The sequence below is a fragment of the Bos indicus genome, chromosome 16, assembly GCF_029378745.1.
Source record: "Bos indicus isolate NIAB-ARS_2022 breed Sahiwal x Tharparkar chromosome 16, NIAB-ARS_B.indTharparkar_mat_pri_1.0, whole genome shotgun sequence".
In the NCBI taxonomy this organism is placed as follows: domain Eukaryota; kingdom Metazoa; phylum Chordata; class Mammalia; order Artiodactyla; family Bovidae; genus Bos; species Bos indicus.
Genome location: NC_091775.1, coordinates 20,591,973 through 20,615,340, shown reverse-complemented (window position 1 = coordinate 20,615,340; position 23,368 = coordinate 20,591,973). Strand labels below are relative to the sequence as shown.

Genomic DNA, 23,368 nt, shown 5'->3' with positions numbered 1-23,368 from the left:
CTATATAGTCCATGGAATTCTCCAGGCTGGAATAATGGAGTGGGTAGCCTTTCCCTTCTTCAAGGGGATCTTCCCAACCCAGGGATTGAACCCAGATCTCCCATACTGCAGGCAGATTCTAGAGTGGGTATCCTATCCCTTCTCCAGGGGGTCTTCCTGACCCAGGAATTGAACCAGGGTTGCTTGCATTGCAGGCAGATTCTTTACCAGCTGAGCTATCAGGGAAGCACTTTATACATTTGTTTAAATGTTCTGTTTGAAGTTGTTTCTGATACTTATGAAACCGCTATATCTGCCTTGTAAAATTGCTTTGCCGAATTTGTAAGTACTAGAGAATGTAGAACAAAGGAACTGAGTACTTGTATTGATGTATAGAAAAATCTCAAGAGACTGGACTACTAGACTTCGAGACAAAAAGAGTAAGTAATTTGAAGTATTGTTGTATATTTCTGTTTCCAGTGAATAAAACATTGTGTGGACTTGGACTATATTTATTGAAGTATTTCTTCATCTTGAGAATAGGTAGGAAATCTTTCTTAGGTGTTTTTTAAGGCATGCATATTTCCATTCTCCTCAGAAAGTTCAAGGAAAATTCAGCCTGAGATATCCTCTGAAGTTTGTTTCCTGAGTTATGATTTGATGATATAATATTACATCATTTTATGAATACGTTGATCTTATTCACTTGCAGAAGAAGAATGTTTATTCATTTTTCTTCAAGGGAAATGTAGATTAGTATGGTGAATTTCCAATGACAGAACTAGTTCTTGTAAATTTGAGAGGCATTGCTCTTGAGATGAAGCGATGATCTTATGTCCATTAACAATATACGCATTCTTTTAGTTAGTCTATATGATCCAGAGATGCCTGAATATAGGATGCTGTAACACTGAAACACTTTCTTGGGGAGATTTATGGCCACTAGTCTGACAATCATTTAGATCACTTTTGTCTAAAATTCTGAAAAGCAGCATTGCTAATAAAGATTTCCTCAGATAAACATTTCACTGGACGGTCACTGCTGGCCCTATGCCACACATGATGTCAAGTGAAAAGTATGAATGAGATTTAAAGAAGAAGGCATGCCATTCTGTGTTTTAAGTGAGTGAAAAAGGTGCCCGCCTCCTCCATTTGCCCTTAGAGGGGTCTGAGAGAAGTCTGATCTCTCAACTTAGACCTGGTTTACTCTCTACTTACACCTGGCTTGCTGATGTTGGCCTATCTGAAATGTCTGGAAAGGCATTATGTGGGAGAATGCTTATAAATAGAATGACTGATTTTGCTCTGTATCAGTATATTGCCCTTAATGGAAAAATTAAATATATCTGCCTGAAATTGGCATTCTTCTTTGACTCTTGGCAGTGGCCATATGATCTGAAGCCATTGAAGCATTTTAGGGTGCCAGAATCTGTACTGGTGAGTCACAGGAAACCATTGACAAATGGGTTTGGCCCCAGTCCCTTCTCCTAAAACAGCAGCAGATAAAATGATTTTCTTAATTCTTTCCATGGATGAACGGGAGACCCTATCTATAACTCATTGTTTTCAATACATTATTGTTCACTCATAGTGATGTCAGCTTAACAATCTTAATGTTAATCTTAAAGTTAATGTTGCCTTTCTTTTAATCAAAAATAGGCACAATAAAGTATTATATTTTAACAAATATCTTGATTATCAGTCAAGGACTTGTGCATGCTTCTTGATGTACACAATTAACCCTTAAGAATGTGCTGATTTTACACAGAGAATAGACTTGTGGTTACTTGTGGTATCTTGTGGTTGCCAAGGGCGCAGGGTTTAAGGGAGGATACAGTAGGAGTTTGGGATTAGCAGATGCAAACTAGTATATTTAGAACGGATAAATAACAAGGTCCTGCTGTACAGCACAGGGTACTATATTCAATATCCTGTTATAAACTATGAATGGGAAAGAATATTAAAAACAATGTGTGAGTATTTGTAACTGAATCACTTTGCGATACAGCAGCGATTGACAACTTTGTAAATCAACTATACCTCATTTTAAAAAATGCACTGTTTTTGAGATACAGTTTTTGAGATTGCATATGTTTGACTAGGAACGACTTTGATTTTATGTTGTGTTTAGCAAATTATTAAGGGTAAATGTCTGCAAATCAAAACATCGTGATACTGATAGTCATTGGTAACACCTCTTAGAAGTCCTGTCACTGTTGAGTTACTGGTCCTTACCATCTTCCTCTTGACTCCTACAGAGAGATTCAGGAAGTTTTCTCCAGAGATCTACCCAGATTGCATATCCAGTCACATTGCCGTTGCCCTGGCAGCCACCCTCGTGTCCATCGTTTGGAACAGCGGTACTGCATTCCTAATGACGCAGAAGACACAACCAAAAACAGGGTGTTACGGCTGAATCCTGAAGCCCATCCTCTTTCTTTTGTCAATGATAACAACGTTGGTACTTCGTGGGTGTCACATGTGTTTACAAACATGACCCAGCTTAGTCAAGGAGTGACCATTTCCATAGATTTGGAAAATGGACAGTATCAGGTAATTCGTAACAGTGGGATGCGTGTTAGTTTCCTTTGCATATTTCAACAAGCTACCACACATTTAATAGTTTTGCAATCATAAATTTATTCTCTTACAGTTCTGAATATCAGAAGTATGAAATCAATGTTGACAAGGCCATGCTCCCTCTAAAGGCTGTAGGGAAGAATCCTTCCTTGCCTTCTTCAGATTCTGGTGGCTCCTGGCATTTCTTGGTTTATGGCAGCATAACTCCAATCTCTGCCTCCATTTTTCATGGCCCTCTTCCTTGTACATCCAGGATTACCTCACCTTGAGACCCTTAATTATACCTGCAAAGACCGTATTTTCAAATAAGGTTGCAGTCACAAGTATCAAGAGTTAGTACTTGAACACATCTATTTGGGGAAACAATTTAACCAGCTATAAAGTGAAAGCTGAATTAGGCAATTGACCATTACTTCATCAAAGTAGTGTATCACAACCTATAAAATAAAAATATATCAAAGATATGCAGGCCCTAATTTTCTAGAGATTTGTATCAAAATCATATGAAATATGAAAACATTCTTTTCAATATTAAGTAGCACAAATTAATGTAAACTGTAGTCCTTATTGTAAATAACTATAAGAAGAAATATATAACAATTATTTTTAGAAGTAATGTTTTGTTCATGTCTTTATATGAAATGTATTAATTTCCACTTTATAAAATCCTTGAGAAGAGGGACATATATGCAGTTATAGAATGTGTTGCCTTTGCTGTAGGACTATGGAATTTCTGATGTCTAATGAATATTTGGTAATTGTCGTTATAAGGAAGTAAGCTATTATGTTTGAACATAACAATTCCCGTGGTTTGATTTATACTGATGGGGTCAAACTTAAAACTTCAATGACAATTATCATTCATTTTCAGGTGTTTTATATTATCATTCAGTTCTCTAGTCCACAACCAACAGCAGTAAGGATTCAGAGGAAAAAGGAGGACAGCCTAGATTGGGAGGATTGGCAATATTTTGCTAGAAATTGCAGCACTTTCAGAATGAAAAACAATGGAGATTTGGCAAATTCTGATTCTGTCAACTGTCTTCAACTTCCCAAGTATGAATGTTTTTTAAAGTATTATCTTTGAATGCAGTTAGGAGTTAATTTGAATAGACTAATGTGCAGTAGTAACCTGCATGCAAGCTAGTTAAGCTGGTAGAGACTTCCTCTACCACCAATTTTCTTGAGGAAGATTTTTCTAAGACTATTTCTTAAGCTGAGTTTTAAACACTGTTTAAAATTCCCGTAAGACTTTATAGAGTATCTCTTGCTTACAGTCTCACTTGTGCTTTAAAATTGATTTTCAGATTAGCTACCAAGTTATATATATTAATAGGATTTTTATTATGTCCTCAGGGAAATGTTTTACTATATTTTCTGGGGTGCTCTCATATTGCTTGTGTATAAAATAGATGAAATGTTTGTCTCCAAGAATGAAGAATTCAAGCTATTACTGTTATAATGTCTGCTTTGTCAAAAAATATGAATAGCTTTTCATGATTTCAAATTTCATCAACAGTTTTCCTCCATATTCCTGTGGGAATGTCACGTTTAGCGTCCTGACACCTGGACCAAATCAGCGTCCTGGATACAATAATTTCTATAATACCCCATCACTTCAAGAGTTCGTTAAGGCCACCCAAGTACGACTTCATTTCCATGGGCAGTACCATACGACTGAGACTCCTGTCAGCCCCAGACACAGATACTATGGGGTCAATGAAATCACCATCACTGGAAGGTAGGCTCATGACCAAGGTTCTGAGTGTGCTTTTCATGATGAATCTCGTGTCCAACAAATTTTTGTCATACTCATTTAAAAATACATTAGCCTTTTAGAGAAAACCAGATTCCAGTCTCCATGTATTGACATTATTTCCTATTCTAAGATTTTGGGGGGAGATTTGTATGTGAGTCTTTGATGTACATAATATCACATTGTTAGGAAATCAATTTTCAAAAGCTGTTGGGTTTAGAAGTTATGATACCCTGAATCCAACTTAGAAAAGAATTGTCAAATATTTTGCTTATTTTTTTCTGGAATATGATTTTCAAGTGTTCTTGAAATCAAAGAGAAGAAGCTAGATTTGCAGTTACAACTGTAGTCCCAGCTAGTCTGTAAGTACTGAGCTTGATCTCCATAAGTTCACAGTTTTATGAGGAATATCTGTTCTCCTATAAAGGAATAAAGGAAAATTATAGGACAGTCTAAGGAATTTATAAATATCTGGCTCTAGTAGAGAACAAAGTTAAACAAATGAATAGTTGGAAAACTACAAGATAGCATACTCCCTAGTATGGAAATGCTGCATATATAGACTCTACTTAAAACTGGTTTGTGCTAGAAGAATGATATATCCTGTGAATAAAGCACATATTCATAAGCAGACTGGAATATGAACATATAAATGTTATTTGTTAAGTCATAGCACAATGAAAAAATAGCTATTAAGTTTTCACCATCTAATTTTGAGGAAAAAGACCAATTGAAATGTGTGAACTTTATTCTTCAGTTTATTCTGAACTTTGTAGTCTCAATTCTGTTTTTGGTAGTTTCAGTAAATGCCTTTTCATGACAGTTTGCCACATGGTTAATATTGGTACAAACCACTCAGAATGAGTTTGAAAATCAACTTCACATTTGGATATTGATGAAAATCCTTCCAATACTTCAGTGTTAATTTAAAACTGTTATGAATATTATCCATATGACCAAAAAGAAACTGAATTTTGTATTGGATAATAGACTTTGCCTCTTGTTGTTAAATTCGTATAGTGGATACATACATAGATCTTTAAATATACTCACAGTTGGGTTGGTGTTTCTAAGGAGTTGTTCGATGCTCATGTCCACAGGTGTCAATGCTATGGTCATGCCAATCACTGTGACACAACAAGCCAGCCCTATAGATGCCTCTGCTCTCAGGAAAGTTTCACTGAAGGACTTCATGTGAGTTCTCTGTTTATGCATGGGAATCTCAAAAAAGTGGGTGGGCTGTTGAATATAAATCCTTTAAACTTGACTTGGTCTAACTTCTCCCTATGAGTAAAAGTAAATTGATATGAACTTAAACTGTTAATTATTTCAGAAAACATTTTCATAGAGAAAAATGAAAGCTATGAGTAAAGTTGAAAACTTTATTTAAAAATACTCTGTGGGAGAAATAACAACTAATACTAAACCCAGAGGTTTTCTTTTTCCTTTTTTTTTCTGTTTCATCAGCATTATCATATTTTATAAAGCAACTTTTAAGGCATGTAAATAGATGGAACTAAGAAAAGGATCAGATTGCTACACCTAAAGGGTACATTTGTGCAAAGGTATATAAAGAGATCTTTATGTGATTGCATCAATCAAGTTTAATTTGTTGCTGATATCAGGAATTTTAATTAGTAGTTAACTTGAAAATCTATAGTGAAATCGCTTAGAAGTTACATTGCTTTAGTTTGTCTCTAATCATCGGGGTAAGTTTCATACTGGAAGTGGAAATTTAGCTTCATCTTTAGGAAGAAGAAGTAAATGAAAAAAAATTAAGAGAAACTTGTTAGAAATAAATATTCAGCACAAACATCAGTAATAGATGATATGAAAGAGGGTTACAGCAGCAGAAACAGGGTTACAGCAGAAATAAAAGTAAAGAGTATGGCATCTTCAGTAAATGGTGTTTGAAGCAATTGGCTGCCAATTTGTAAGAAAATAAAGTTACCTACCTCATGACATGTATAAAAATCTAGGTGCTTAAAGAATTAAATGTAAAAACAACTGTAAATTTATGAAAATAAAGGTTAGAACAAGAATGATTAACACTTTCACTTTCATATATATCCACACATATACATTACATAAATGCATTCATATTTAACTGGAAAGTTTATAATAAATAACTTACTGATACATTAATAATGCTAGGTAAAATAATAAATGAATATAATTTTAAGAAATTACCAGTCCTATGTGACAGAAATAAAGTATTTTATCCTATTTATAACTGTATTTTTGAAATTTTCTACATTGAATATGTGTAAACAATAGAATAATAAAATATATTTTATAACTTAAAAAAATATTTCTAAATTTCAGGTGGGGTCTATATAAGCAAAACATATGAAATACAAAAGAAACAAGCATATCAGGAGTCATAAAAAAGTACTGACATTCTGTCATACAAGTATTCTTTATAAGTGAAGGCTTCTCTCATGGCTTAGATGGTAAAGAATCTGCCTGCAATGCGGGAGACCTGGGTTTGATCCCTGGGTTAGGAAGATCCCCTGAAGGAGGGCATGACAGCCCACTCTACTATACTTGCCTAGAGAATCCCCATGGACAGAGGAGTCTGGTGGGCTACAGTCCATAGGGTCGCAAAGAGTCAGACATGACTAAGCGACTAAGCACAATAGTGATAAGTGATGGGGCTGATTGAAAATATTTAACAGATAAAGATCTGAGATCCCTCTAAAAAGGAAATGCACACTATTCTACCTACAACTACAGATCACATTTCTGACACCAGATATATGGGTTTTTTTCCTACACCAAGCAATTCAGTTCTCTATGGATACCAACTGGGTGTACTACAATTTAATTCAGTTCTGACACTAATTGGAATTAGCACAGACCTCATGGGTTTAGAGCTTAGTCCTAGAAGACATCACTCACTTTAGATGCCAACTGCAAGTAGTGAGTCCCCAGGTTAACTACAACTTCTGTCCGACTTAGCTACAAATTAGAAGTTCCCCTAATGCACTCCTTGGGCTTGATAATTTGCTAAAAATGCTCACAAAACTCAAGTAAATAGTTTACTTATTAGATAACCATTTATTATAAAAGGATGCAATTCAATCACGCCCAGATGGAAGGGATGCAAAGAGAATGTCAAGAGGAAGGGGAACAGAGTTTCCATGCCCTCTCTGAGCATGCCACTCTCTATGTGTTTAGCAGTCTGCAGGCTCTCAGAGCCTTTTCAGGTAGAATTTTTATGGATACTTCATTACACATGATTGATTTAATCATTGGCCATTGAACTTGACCTTGAGCCCTTCTCACTTCCCTGGAGATCTAGAGGTGAGGCAGAAAGTTCCATCCCTCTGACCACTTGGTTGTCTTTGCTGGCACCAGCCCTTATCCTTAAGGTGTTTCCAAAAATCATCTTGTTAAAATAAACTCATGTGGATAGGGACTTGTTAGGAATATAAAAAAGATATTTTTTTTAACTTTTGGTTCTGGAACTATTTTAGGAACTGGGAATAGAAACCAAGTTTATAACAAAATATGCCCCTATCACTCTTACCAGTTAGGAAATAACAAGAGTTTTAGAAGCTGTGTGCCAGAGACCAAAAATATGTATTTTATTATGTCACAATCTCTAATACACAAAGAACACTTAAAGAATACTAAGGAAAATAATTAATACCATTTGTTGTTCAGTCACTCAATCATGTCCAAATCTTTGCAACGCTATGGACTGCAGCACACCAGGCTTCCCTGTCCTTCACTATCTCCCAGAGTTTGCTCAAACTCAAGTCTGTTGAGTCAGTGATGCCATCTAAACATCTCATCCTCTGTCGTCCTCTTCTCCTGCTCTCAGTCTTTCCCAGCATCAGGGTCTTTTCCAATGAGCTGATCCTTTTAAACAGGTGGCCAAAGTATTGAAGCTTCAACTTCAGCATTAGTCCTTCCAATGAATATTCAGGGTTGATTTCCATTAGGATTGACTGGTTTGATATCCTTGCTGTCGAAGGTAATAATATTAAGGGGCTAATATACTAACAAGCAATTCACAAAGAAGACAATTTTCAACAAATGCATCAAAGTTTACCAACTTCACTTTTAATTAGGAAAGTGAAGATTATAATAAAATTTTGTTTTTAGCCTATCAGATTAGCAACAAATTTCAAAATTGATGACATTTATATTTGAGAGAAGATGAATTTTGAATATAACATGGTGGAACTCCCAACTGGTACAAAATTTTTGGAGGATTATGTGGCCATGTGTATATTAAATTAAGGGGATTCCCTGGTGGTTCAGGCAGTAAAGAATCTGCCTGCAGTACAGGAGACTGAGGTTCAATCCCCGGGTGGATAAGATCCCCTATAGAAGGGAAGGGCTACCCACTCCAGTATTCTTGCCTAGGAAATCCCATGGACAGAAGAGCCTGGTGGGCCACAGTTCGTGGGGTCACGAAGAGTCAGACATGACTGAGCAACTAACACATTCACACGTATTAAATTTAAGTTGTAAATACAATGGATTACTTTATGTAGTTGTCATTCTAAAAAGCTGTTCTTCATTGACAAGAGTATGGAATGGTTACATTTGTATCTTTTGTTATATAAATATGAGATTATACATTAGTGTATTTTAGCTTTTAAAATGGCAGCACTGTCTCTTGATTCTTATATGACTTTCATGCCTTCTAGATGTTCCCGACTTGTGTGTTGTTAGTCACTTCACTCGTCTGTGTAGTTTGTTTTAGAATTTCATGGAATATCTTGTTTTAAAAACTATCTGTAAAGGATTTGACAAACTCCATTTTTGTCTTCTGAAATTCTTAATCTAATTTGTTTTTCAACTACAGCATTAGTGTGTATAATTCAATGGCAAGAATATTTTCTGAGAAGCAGCATTCCTCTGACACATTTAGAACGTCTTGCTAATCTTCGGTTTCAACTTAGGGTCTTTGATTTGATTACAGCCACCTTTATTTCTATGTGCTCAAACCAAAACTTCCACATTCTAATTCAGATGTCCGTTTGAACCTATCCTCCAGATCATGGATTCATATTGCTGACTTTTTAATTTATACATTTGGTCTTTGCCACTAGTTAATCGATTTGAAAGAAAGAATCTTCTATATTTTTCAGATATCTAACACTGGAGTCTTTGAGTGTGATTGTATTAGTATATCATGAAAAAGTCTCTAAACATTGATTTTAATGTTTATATGGCTTACTGTATTGTTGCAGAAGGAAATTATTTGAATTAACTTCATTGATTCACTCTTTATTCAGCTGTAATTGTGTATTTAAATTTTGGGCAATTTGATTTGCTCTTGATATTAAAATGACATTTATACTGTTTTTCTTGACTTCCCTGGTGGCTCAGACGGTAAAGCCTCTGTCTACAATGCCGCAGACCGGGGTTCAATCCCTGGGTTGGGAAGATCCCCTGGAGAAGGAAATGGCAATCCACTCCAGGACTATTGTCGGGAAAATCCCATGGACAGAGGAGCCTGGTAGGCTACAGTCCATGGAGTCACAAAGAGTTGGACACGACTGAGTGACTTTACTATACTGTTTTTCTTAGTGTTGTCTCCTTTTGATCATTTAAAATAGACACTTCTGTTTTTGCAGTCAGTGATTTCTTTTATAACCTCACTCCTCCCCAAGTCCACTAATAACTCAATTTAAAAGTGCTCTGGGATGAACTGAGTAGGACAGTTAGATCTGAATAGGTTTAGTAAATGAATACCGCTGCTGCTGCTGCTGCTAAGTCGCGTCACTTGTGTCCGACTCTGTGTGACCCCATAGACTGAGGACTGCCTAATACTTTCATTTGATTCATTGTTTTTTGAGCCTCTCTTGCTTTATTTTGGCTAGTTAGTTCCTCTCCCCTTTTCTCATCCCCATCTCCCTTCCTATTCATGCCCCATCCCATATTTTTCCCTTTTCTCTCTCTAAATGCTCACAGTTCAATGATTGATATCTTATGATTCCTGGGTGATTTCATGCTTCCTCTTAAAAATAGAGCCATTAAATAAGTCAAGGCTCATGATTGGTTTCAGAAGTCAAGTTGGGATTTTCAGACTTGGTCTCCAGTGGTGACTGTTGAATTATGAACTAGTGAAATAATTAACTATAATTTATGTTGAGAATATGTTTTAATGCTTCTTATTTAGACATTAAGTGCCTTTGAAAACAAAAGTTTAAAAGTTAACTTTTATGTTATCTTCCTTCTTGTAGTATTTTGATAATTCATGAATTGTACCATAAATAAAAGAGCAACAAATATCATTCACTTCCTTCCCAAATGCAACTGAAGGGAAAAAGTCAATAAACTGTTAAGCTGAATGATTTCTCAGTCCTATGATATTTTCAATAGTGTGTTGAAAATGAAAAATGATTTTATGAGGTATTCATAGCATGACCTTTTCTTTTGTTATCATTCTAGATATTTTAATACATGTGGGACTTATATCTGAAAAAATTCCCCTACAGTAATTTGAAAATATTCAAGTGTTTTTCACATTGTTTCACTTTTTAAATAACAAGTTTTAATATAAGCCATCCATATCCTATTGGAAACAATGTTCTCTTTAAAGATCTGGACATAATCCAAAAGGAGTGTCTTCAATTTCACAGTATTATGCTAGCCATTAATAATATTACTCAATAAACAGGACTTCTGTGACTTATATTACAGCCATTTGGCAAACAGATGAAAACGTAAGCCTTGAAAATATGCCAGTTCTTGGCAACTGTCAGTCCTATGAGAAAGTGTTTTTAGCAGAAGTGAAAATGAATGAAATTGGGGGAATGGAATGGTGAAATCAGAAGCGTGTTCATATACATAGTCATTCTAGAGACTTTTCTGTAAAATATTTTTTGCTTGTAAAGTTGATGTTGCAAACTGGTGGTCCTCAGGTGGGAACAGTGTTCAGTTTTTTAATTTCCAAGAAGAGTTTTCACCTTCCTTCCTTCCATCTTTGTATTACATCTCCGAGTTCTCTTAATTAGAAAGTCGTCCAACACGGGCATGCCCCCGTTCCCCATGGTAACAGCTGGTTAACTCATGGTAGCAGTTACCCTCTCTAGAGCATCATCATCTTCACTTGCCACTGTATTTACTACTATCCTTAGCCGTATATCTTGTGACCTCATTCATGTTAACCATCTGGTCTTCAGACACTTTTAAGCTTGTAAACCCTAAAAAATAAAACTTACTCTAATATTTGAGACGTATACTAGTAGATTATTCTGGGTATAGTAAGATCAGCAGTCTGTTTCATTGTTCCTATTTATTTTGTCCATTCATAAAGTTAAAAAAAAACTAACAAATAACCCAAAACAACTCAATATCTGTAACCAAAGATACCATTGATTCTAAGATGAACTTGAAGTCATACTTACTTTTTCTTAAACATTCCACTGCTTTTTGTGAAACTTAAAATACTTATCTCGAGGAGGCTCACTGACTCTCCAACTCTGCTGTTGGACTAGGAACTCTGACATATTTTGGTATGGTATTGACAATTTTAAGGCTTTAAACACAATGTATTATGCTTTGAGCATAATGTATTATGGTTACCATAAATAATAATGGCATATTCCATTAATAGAGAAAAATTTGGAGCATTTGTCACATTTCTTCCCTCCAAATGACTGAAGCAGTGAGTAATTAATTTACTGGTCCATTTTAGGATTAATCTATGGCAAACAAATCCCAACAGACTAGATGCTATTCAATGACTTTTGAGCAGAGTTGAATGTTTTAAAGTAGATTTCAGGATTACATGGCATCAGGCTTCTAATGGATCATATGATTGTTGATACTGTTTTAAAATGCTTAATGTTATTTGACTAATAACTGTCACTTATACATGTATTTTTAATTTTTAAATAGTTTTTGATATAATTATAAATTCATATACTGTAAGTATTTATCATTTTTAAGATGAGTTCAAAGAGTAGTGTAAGGATTCATTCTATGGGGGAAAAAACTTATGCATTCAAAAGACAATTTTTTTTTTCTTTTTGTTGTGTATGTGTGTGTGTTTGTGGGGAGAGTGCTAACTCTAGCAAGCAATTCCTGAAGTCAGGACATCAGCTTCAACCTTTGGAGGTAAAGCAGCATTGATTACAGTCTTTCCTTAAATCCTAATGTCAGCCTGAGTCCAGAGTGGGAGGGGTGAATGACTGTTGCCCAGTGGCAGGTATTTTTACCCATTACTTTTCCTTTAATCTTCACAAAAGCAAAGTTTTTATGCTTTCCTGCTATCCATACCAAAGGCCTTTGCGGAATATGTTCCTAATAAAGAGTAGGAGATCAATGGTCAGAAAAAAAAGAAGCGATACAAATATTTCTTGTTCTTTTTACCAAATTTCACATATAGGAATATCTTGTTTTTCTTTATAGAGTAACTTTCTTGAAGTATGATTTGCATACAATAGAATATACCCATTTAAAAATGTAGAGTTTGAGTTTTGGCAAATGTATAGCCTTGTTGTTATAACCACCCTGATTAAAATATAGAACCTTTTCCTCTCTGCAAGCTCTCTTTTGTGCTCCTTTGTAGTCAATATCTCCCCACCAACCCTGTTTGAAGAAACCACCATTTTGTCATTGTAGATTAATTTCATATCAAAGAGTTATTCAATAAATATTATTTTGATACATAGACTTCTAAATCCCACCCCACCCCAACTCCTTTTTACTTTTTAGATCATTTCCTAGCTAGTCATATTATTAGCTTTATAATAAAAAAGTACTTCTGGTCCACCTGCTCAGGAAGTCCATTATAAATTTCAAAAATATATGTTAAGTTCACAGGTGCAGAATGCAACCTAGGAATTGGAAACTTGTATAAGGAAATAACTAGTATATATCAGATAACATGGTGGCATAGCTACAATATAGCCATTAATTCTTTTCTCCTCCTATCTGGAACTTTATTTACCTGTTCTAAGAGTTCAAGTATTGATAGAATCTAGTTTTAAGAAAAGTGTTACCAGTTGAAACTTGCATCCTTAGAATTTTTCATTTTCTTTTAATAGTTGTGTTCACCTTTCAAGGGCTGTGGTCCAAGAATGATGCAATGATCAGTTCCTCTGCCAAGCACTGGCACTTTGTTGGCTGCTTAACTATTCTTTCATCATTTTGTGACATCATTATCTGCAAGGGTGGCCAAGCATTCATGGAGCAATTTATTAGTAACCGTGAATACTCCTTTATTCTTTGGCTCTGATTTGTGACCCTTTTATAACATTAATCTTAGATTTTATGAATTAACTAAGATCAAACTATCAGTATGCATTTTGTTAGTATTATAAATAGCAGAGCCAGCTTAAAACATTTTATATAAGAACCCTTTCTACCATTCAACAATTTGAATGGTGCCATCGTCACACTCTACATTGATATTTATGTAAATGAGTATTTCCTGTTATTTTAGAGAGTATGTTCCTTTATGGAACTTAAGTCCAGAAGTATGAGTCATCATGACTAACTTGTGTCATATTTTTATTACACATTGAGCTTTCAGTTCAGTTCAGTTGCTCAGTTGTGTCCGACTCTTTGCAACCCCATGAATCGCAGCATGCCAGGCCTCCCTGCCCATCACCAACTCCCGGAGTTCACCCAGACTCACGTCCATCAAGTCAGTGATGCCATCCAGCCATCTCATCCTCTGTCATCCCCTTCTCCTCCTGCCCCCAATCCCTCCCAGCATCAGTCTTTTCCAATGAGTCAACTCTTCGCATGAGGTGGCCAGAGTACTGGAGTTTCAGCTTCAGCATCATTCCTTCCAAAGAAATCCCAGGGCTGATCTCCTTCAGAATGGACTGGTTGGATCTCCTTGCAGTCCAAGGGACTCTCAAGAGTCTTCTCCAACACCACACTTCAAAAGCATCAATTCTTCGGCACTCAGCCTTCTTCACAGTCCAACTCTCACATCCATACATGACCACAGGAAAAACCATAGCCTTGACTAGCTGGACCTTTGTTGGCAAAGTAATGTCTCTGCTTTTGAACAGGCTATCTAGGTTGGACATAACTTTCCTTCCAAGGAGTAAGCGTCTTTTAATTTCATGGCTGCAGTCACCATCTGCAGTGATTGTGGAGCCCCCAAAAATAAAGTCTGGCACTGTTTCCACTGTTTCTCCATCTATTTCCCATGAAGTGATGGGACCAGATGCCATGATCTTTGTTTTCTGAATGTTTTCTATTTGCTAATAGAAATTTTTTACTCTAAATCTATTTCATTTTATATTATAGTTTTGTAACACTGATGAATTCATTTTCATGTAACTAGCATTTAGGCAGTTTATATTATAGACTCTACATTAGATGTTCACTTCATGAGTCAAAGTCAAGAATTTCATTTCCTATCTGACACATGGATGATATTATTAATCTTTGAAAAACACTTATTCTTGTTTCCCTGAAATAAGTATGTACATAAACACCTTGAAAATGTAAGTTTAAAACATGAAAAAGAGGTTAGGAGCAAGGGGATAGATTAAGACAGCTTTATAGAATAGAAATGATGAGCATATAAAAATGAAGACATATGGTATTTAAAGGGATAAGAGTAAAGAATTGACAAAAGTTGAGTAATGACCTGATCCTTCTTAATCCTAAATAGGCTATGAAAAATACACTGATAATATATAGTGATTCTGATGATTGCCAAAGACCAAGAGTAAATTTTAAAAAGTAGCCAGAGAAAAAGATAAATATTTATTGATATGAATTTATAAGAAATTGAAACTTCTGATGTCTCAATCCACGATAGAAGCCAAAAGACAATGGAATAGTACCTCTGAAGTGCAAAGACAAAGTAACCAACAAACCTAGAATTGTATTTGTAGTTAAACTATCATTTAAACACAAAGGATAAAGAGTACAATTTATCTCTGACAAAAATTTATCAACTTTACCACTGGTGTAGATGCACTAAGAACATTTTTAAGGATATATTTTACAAAGAAATATAATTATTTCAGGAAAAAGGCCTGATAGGCAAAAGTGAACTGTGAGCAAGTAAACTGGCCAATACATATAAGCTAGGTTACCAAAATCAGATTGATTATATTCTTTGCAGCCAAAGACGGAGAAGCTCTATACAGTCAGCAAAAACAAGACCAGGAGCTGACTGGCTCAGATCATGAACTCCTTATTGCCAAATTCAGACTGAAATTGAAGAAAGTAGGGAAAACCACTAGACCATTCAGGTGTGACCTAAATCAAATCCCTTATGATTATACAGTGGAAGTGAGAAATAGATTTAAGGGCCTAGATCTGATAGATAGAGTGCCTGATGAACTATGGAATGAGGTTCATGACATTGTATAGGAGACAGGGATCAAGACCATCCCCATGGAAAAGAAATGCAAAAAAGCAAAATGGCTGTCTGGGGAGGCCTTACAAATAGCTGTAAAAAGAAGAGAAGCGAAAAGCAAAGGAGAAAAGGAAAGATATAAGCATCTGAATGCAGAGTTCCAAAGAATAGTAAGAAGAGATAAGAAAGCCTTCCTCAGCGATCAATGCAAAGAAATAGAGGAAAACAACAGAATGGGAAAGACTAGAGAGCTCTTCAAGAAAATTAGAGATACTAAGGGAACATTTCATGCAAAGATGAGCTTGATAAAGGACAGAAATGGTATGGACCTAACAGAAGCAGAAGATATTAAGAAGAGGTGGCAGGAATACACAGAAGAACTGTACAAAAAAGATCTTCACGACTCAGATAATCACGATGGTGTAATCACTGACCTAGAGCCAGACATCCTGGAATGTGAAGTCAAGTGGGCCTTAGAAAGCATCACTACGAACAAAGCTAGTGGAAGTGATGGAATTCCATTTGAGTTATTTCAAATCCTGAAAGATGATGCTGTGAAAGTGCTGCACTCAATATGCCAGCAAATTTGGAAAACTCAGCAGTGGCCACAGGACTGGAAAAGGTCAGTTTTCATTCCGGTCCCAAAGAAAGGCAATGCCAAAGAATACTCAAACTACTGCACAGTTGTACTCATCTCACATGCTAGTAAAGTAATGTTCAAAATTCTCCAAGCCAGGCTTCAGCAATATGTGAACTGTGAACTTCCTGATGTTCAAGCTGGTTTTAGAAAAGGCAGAGGAACCAGAGATCAAATTGCCAACATCCGCTGGATCATGGAAGAAAGCAAGAGAGTTCCAGAAAAACATCTATTTCTGCTTTATTGACTATGCCAAAGCCTTTGACTGTGTGGATCACAAGAAACTGTGGGAAATTCTGAAAGAGATGGGAATACCAGACCACCTGACCTGCTTCTTGAGAAATCTGTATGCAGGTCAGGAAGCAACAGTTAGAACTGGACATGGAACAACAGACTGGTTCCAAATAGGAAAAGGAGTATGTCAAGGCTGTATATTGTCACCCTGCTTATTTAACTTCTATGCAGAGTACATCATGAGAAATGCTGGACTGGAAGAAACACAAGCTGGAATCAAGATTGCCAGGAGAAATATCAGTAACCTCAGATATGCAGATGACACCACCCTTATGGCAGAAAGTGAAGAGGAACTCAAAAGCCTCTTGATGAAAGTCAAAGAGGAGAGTGAAAAAGTTGGCTTAAAGCTCAACATTCAGAAAACGAAGATCATGGCATCCGGTCCCATCACTTCATGGGAGATAGATGGGAAAACAGTGGAAACAGTGTCAGACTTTATTTTGGGGGGCTCCAAAATCACTTCAGATAGTGATTGCAGCCATGAAATTAAAAGACGCTTAGTCCTTGGAAGGAAAGTTATGTCCAACCTAGATAGCATATTCAAAAGCAGAGACATTACTTTGCCAACAAAGGTTCGTCTAGTCAAGGCTATGGTTTTTCCTGTGGTCATGTATGGATGTGAGAGTTGGACTGTGAAGAAGGCTGAGTGCCGAAGAATTGATGCTTTTGAAGTGTGGTGTTGGAGAAGACTCTTGAGAGTCCCTTGGACTGCAAGGAGATCCAACCAGTCCATTCTGAAGGAGATCAGCCCTGGGATTTCTTTGGAAGGAATGATGCTAAAGCTGAAACTCCAGTACTTTGGCCACCTCATGCGAAGAGTTGACTCATTGGAAAAGACTCTGATGCTGGGAGGGATTGGGGGCAGGAGGAGAAGGGGACGACAGAGGATGAGATGGCTGGATGGCATCACTGACTCAATGGACGTGAGTCTGGGTGAACTCCGGGAGTTGGTGATGGACAGGGAGGCCTGGTGTGCTGCGATTCATGGGGTCGCAAAGATTCAGACACGACTGAGCGACTGAACTGAACTGAAATATAATCTTGTTTAATAATAATATATTAAATAATAAATGTAAACTCAGTAGTAATATGTGGTAGAGTTTATAAAATAGCAAGATACTATTAAAATGGACATTAAAAATATAATTAAGGGGAAGGAAAATATCTTACTCCATCCCCTTCTAGTCATCCTGCTACACCTAACAGGTCAGATTGAAGGACTGTCACATACTCACTGAAAGACTGAGACCTAATATAGGGCCATAGAACACTTCTCTGATCCCATATCTTACCACCACATTCACTAAAGGCCTTCTTTTCTGGAGTTTCTTCAATCCAATCCATCATTATGTTTTTTAAAAAATTAGTATACTAAAAGGCAGAAATGCAGTTTAAAGAGACAGGGCAAACATCAGATCCAGATTTAAATATAGTAGAAATTTTGGAATTACCAGATTGTGAATTTAAAGCAACTATGATTAATATGCTACAGGTTCTAATGGGAAAAGTATATGCAACAATAAATGGATAATATAAGCAGAAAGATCTTAAAAAAAAAACAAATGTTAGAGAGAAAAAACACTGCAATAGAAATGAAGAATATCTTTGATGGATTCATTAGTAGACTGGGCAAGGTTGATGAAAGAATCTCTGAACTTGAGGATGTGTGGATAGAAACTTCCAAAACTAAAAAGCAAAGAGGAAGTAAAGAGTTAAAAAAGGAAGATTATCCAAGAACTTTGAGATAATTACAAAGGATATAATATATGCATAATGGAAATATCAGAAAGAGAAAAAAGTGGAAAAGAAGAAATATTTGAAGAAATAGTGACTGGGAATTTCCTACATTAAAGTCAGATAGCAACCCACAAATCCAGGAAGCCTGAAAATAGCAAGCAAAATAAATTTTAAAAATTTACACCCTGACATATCATAGTCAGGTCTCTCGCATTGCAGGCAGAGTCTTACCATCTGAGCCACTAGGGAAGCCCCCATATCATAGTCAAACTACAGGAAATCAAAGAAGAAAAGCCTGCAAAAAAACTGCAAAGAAAAACCCATCTAACCTACAGGGGAACAAAGATAAGAATTACTTCTGACATCTCAGATACCAGTAAGCAAGAAAAATATTTCAAATGTTGAGAGACACAACACACCAACCTAGAACTCTGTAACCTGAAAAATTAATCCTTCAAAAGTTAGGGAGAAATGAAACAAAATTGAGGGAATTTGTTATCAGTAGACTTGTTTACGAGAAATGTTGAAAGTTCATTACAGAGAAAGAAAGCTATATAAATCAGAAGCTTCGATCTGTATAAATAAACAAGATGATTTAGAGAAAAGAAAAGTGACAGTAAAATAAAAACATTTTTAAAATTTTAATTGATCTAAAGATAATAGTTTGATCTAAATAATAATAGCATAATATGCTCATGTATTAGCAAATGAAATAGCAACAAGGAATTGAAGAGAGGACCTGGGAGTGCTATTTTAAGATATTTATCCTACCCATGAAGTGGTATAGTGTTAAATGAAAGGGGACTTAGAATAGTTGTAAATATTGTACATTAGTTGTAAATGTATATTACAAACTCTAAGGACATCAATTTTTTTAAAAAAGTAAAAAATAATTGATATGCTGAGAAAAGACAAAATGGAATCACATAAAACGCACAATCAAGACAACAAAAGCAGAAAGAGTGGAAGATAAAAATAGATCAAAGAGTGAAAGTAATAGAAAACAGTAACAGATACAATAGATATTACTCCAAATATGTCAGTAATTACTTTAAACATCAATGGCCTAAATATCAGTTAAAAGGGTTTGGCAGAGAAGATCAAAAACATGACAAAACTGTGTGTTGTCTTTAAGAAATCCATGTTAAATATAAAGACATATAGATTAAAAGAGTAAAGATTTATATGTTAACATTAATCAAAAAACTCTAGAGTAAACACTGAAGTGTTAACTTTAGAGCACAGTTAAGAGAAAGGAAAATTATCAGTGATAAAATGGGATATTACATAATGGTAAAAGGGTTAACTGTGAGGAGACATAACAGTCCTTAATGTACATGTGCCTAATAACAGAGCATCAAAATATGTAAGGCAAAAACTGATAGAACTGGTAAAAGAAATAGATGAAGTCACTATCTTTGTTAGAGACTTCAAAACCCCTCTGTCAGAAATGGACAGATCCAGGAGGCCGGAAATCAGGAAGGAAATAGTTGAATTCAACAATACTTTCAATCAACTGGATTTAATTGAACACCTGTAGATTACTTTATCCAACAGTTACAGCATACACGTTCTTCTCCAGCCCACATGAAACATTCACTAGATTAACCATTCACATTCTGGGCCACAAAATTATACCTTAACAAACTTAAATCATGCAATGTGTGCTCTTAGGTCACTTGTTTCAGATTTGGGAAGATATTTTACCCCATGAACTGTAGCCTGTGGGCTACTCTATCCATGGGATTTCTCCAGTCTAGATACTGGAGTGGATTGCCATTTCCTTCTTTAGGGGATCTGCCCTGGCCCAGGGATTGAACCTAGGTCTCCTGCATTGCAGGCAGATTCTTTACCAACTGAACCACCAGGGAAGCTCATAGTATATATTGGAGTATATATGGTCTTCCCTGATATCTTAGCTGGTAAAGAATCTGCCTGCAATGCAGGAACCCCTGGTTTGATTCCTGGGTCTGGAAGATCCCCTGGAGAAGGGATAAGCTACCTACCCACTCCAGTATTCTTGGGCTTCTTTGGTGGCTCAGGTGGTAAAGAATCTGCCTGCAATATGGGAGACTTTGGTTCAACCCCTGAGTTGGGAAGATCCCCTGGAGGAGGGCATGGCGATCTACTTCAGTATTCTTCCGTCCATGGAGAATCTCTATGGACATAGGAACCTGGCGGACTACAGTCCATGGGGTCTCAGAGAGTTGGATAGGACTGAGCGACTAAGCACAGCACAGGCTTGAATACAGTTTAACATGATACTGACACTAGGGTTGTGAGATATATACCTAAAACACAAGCACATACAAAGTTTGAAAATGTAAGAAAACTCACTTAAACTGTATTCATATTGGATAAAATAGTCTTTAAAAATTTATTAGAGATAAAACATTCATTACATATAATGGATAAAAAAATACGATTCTAAATTTATATACATCTTATAGATTCAAAAGTATAGAGCAAATTTTGATAGAACTGGAAGGTGAAATTGACAAATCTGCTATCAGTATAGATGACTTTAATTGGTCAAACAGCCAGTCCAAACACAAATAGGAAAACCTTAGTAACTAAGTATTGAACTAATTTGAAGCCTGAACTAATAGGTTCCTGTATCCAGCTGTGAAAAATACACATTCTATGTGTCAAGATCACATAGAAAATTTATAAACATTGATCTTGTATTAATCAATAAAGATGGTTTCAGCATATTATATAGAATTTTTAATCAGAACACATTGTAAGCATTAAGTACATGGTTCTCAGTGAATGAATGCATTTAATTATTTCATTATTATATAAATTCATCAAGAAAAATAGAATAAGAAAACATTGCCAACTAAAATTATGAATCTTTCATTAATCCACTAAAATTGTTTTGGGTACTCATTTACTGAGAAATAGGTTTATATCTCTAAGCAAACCACAATTCTTATTCTTGAAGAGTTTCTTTACATTCTCTTAAATTGGTGGTGGGAATAGAAGAGTCAACAGCAATATAAAATTAAACATATAACATGCTAAGTTTTTATCTGAGGGCACATATCTTTATTTTGAATTCTGTCAATAGAAGTGAGGAGGCCAGGAAACAAAGTCAAAAAAGGACAGTACAAATAAAACTTTATCATTCTCACTAGTAAACATAAGCCTGTTTCTTAAAATAATAACAGACCAAATATGGCTATTTTATAAAAACAATAACTTATGGTAGCCAAATCAAGTTTCTCCCACAAATGCAAGTGAAACTTGGTATTAAAAATTAATTAATATAATTTACTACATTAACCAATGAAGGGAGGAAAAACATGCTCATTTATATATATATGGAGAAAACAGTTGATAACATTTAGTATCCATCTAGATTAATATTTTCAGCATAGTTGAAGCAGACTCCCTTAATCTGATTAAAAAAAAAAAAAAAACCCTACAAATTTCTTTAAACAACAGTACCCATAATGGTGGTTCACTTTAGGTCAGGATTCATTTTGAGGTTTGACAGAAAACAACAAAATTCTGTAAAGCAATTATTCTTCATCTAAAAAATAAATTAAAAAAAGATTGTCTGTTACTCAACATATTTTTGAAGGATCTAGCCAGCTCAGTATGATAAGAAAAAGAGTAGTCACTTAAAGAATTGGAAAGAGAAAATTCCAGCAGACAGATGAAAAGATGTTCAGCATGATTAATTACTAGAGAAATACAAATCAAAACTACATATGAGGTATCACCTCACACCAGTTAAAATAACCATCATCAAAAAAGTCTGTAAATAGCAAATGCTAGAGAAGGTATGGAGAAAAAGGTACCATTGTTGGTGGGGATGTAAAGTGATACAGCCACTATGGTGAAGAGTCTGGAGGTTCTTTAAAAATACTAAAGTTACCATATAATCCCGCAAATCCCACTTCTGGGCATATATACAGAGAAAACAATTCAAAAAGATACAGACGTCTCCGTATTCATAGCAGCACAATTTACTATAGCCAAGACATGGAAGCAACCTAAATGTCCATTGACAATCGAATGGATAAATAAGATGTGCCATGTATATACAATGGAATATTGCTCAGCCATAAGAAGGAATGAAATAATGCCATTTGGACAATATGGATGGACCTAGATATTATCATCTTAAGTAAGTCAGAGAAAGAAAAATATCACATATGTGAAATCTAAAAATGTGAAACAAGTGAACTTATTTAGAAAACAGAAATAGACTTACAGACACAGACAATAAAATTATGGTTACCAAAGTGGATAGTGGGGGTGGGGGAGTAAATTAGGAATTCAGGGTTACAGACTACTATACATAAAGTAGATAACCAACAAGGATCTACTGTATAGCATAGGGAGTTATAATCAATATCTTATAATAACCTATAATGAAAAGTAATCTGAAAAATAATATACGTATGTGTGTATAACCCACTCCAGTATTCTTGCCTGGAGAATTCCATAGACAGAGGAGCATGGTGGGCTATAGTCCATGGGTTGCCAAGAGTCAGACATGACTGAGTGACTAATGGTACACTATTACTACTGTATACATATATACACCTATGTAACTGATTCACTTTGCTGTATACCTGAAATTCACACAATATTGTAAATTAAGTATAAGTCAATACAAGTATTTATTGATTAAATAAAAAGAAATAATTGAACTGCCAATGTCTGAAGACAAGATGATTTGGTCATAAAATGGAAGACAATCTACAAATTATTAAATATTAATGACTTCAGTCTGATGCAAATAGCCGACTCATTGGAAAATTCCCTGATGCTGGGAAAGATTGGTGGCAGAAAGAGAAGAGGGCATGAGGATGAGATGGCTGGACGACATCACCGATGCAATGGACATGAACTTGTGCAAACTTCGGGAGATGGTGAGGGGCAGGGAGGCCTGATGTGCTGCAGTCCATGGGGTCGCAAAGGGTCAGACATAACTGTGTGACCAAACAGAAAAGAATCCTATAAATAGGATAGACTCATGGAAATCAATTGCCTTTTAATAACAAAAAGCAAATGGGAAGCTTAATTTAAACAGAGATACTAATTATAGTAATATCCAAAGGAAAAT

General features: G+C 35.6%; 1 protein-coding gene across 1 annotated transcript in view; it reads left to right on the top strand.

Moving 5' to 3' along the window:
• Positions 1 to 23,368, top strand: part of USH2A (usherin) — a 190,215-nt gene that overhangs the window by 41,072 nt on the left and 125,775 nt on the right. Inside the window, exons 4-7 of the mRNA XM_070768846.1 lie at positions 2,238 to 2,532; positions 3,431 to 3,615; positions 4,079 to 4,300; positions 5,416 to 5,509. Of these exons, the coding sequence (XP_070624947.1) occupies positions 2,238 to 2,532; positions 3,431 to 3,615; positions 4,079 to 4,300; positions 5,416 to 5,509 (796 nt within the window). The remainder of the gene's footprint in view (positions 1 to 2,237; positions 2,533 to 3,430; positions 3,616 to 4,078; positions 4,301 to 5,415; positions 5,510 to 23,368) is intronic.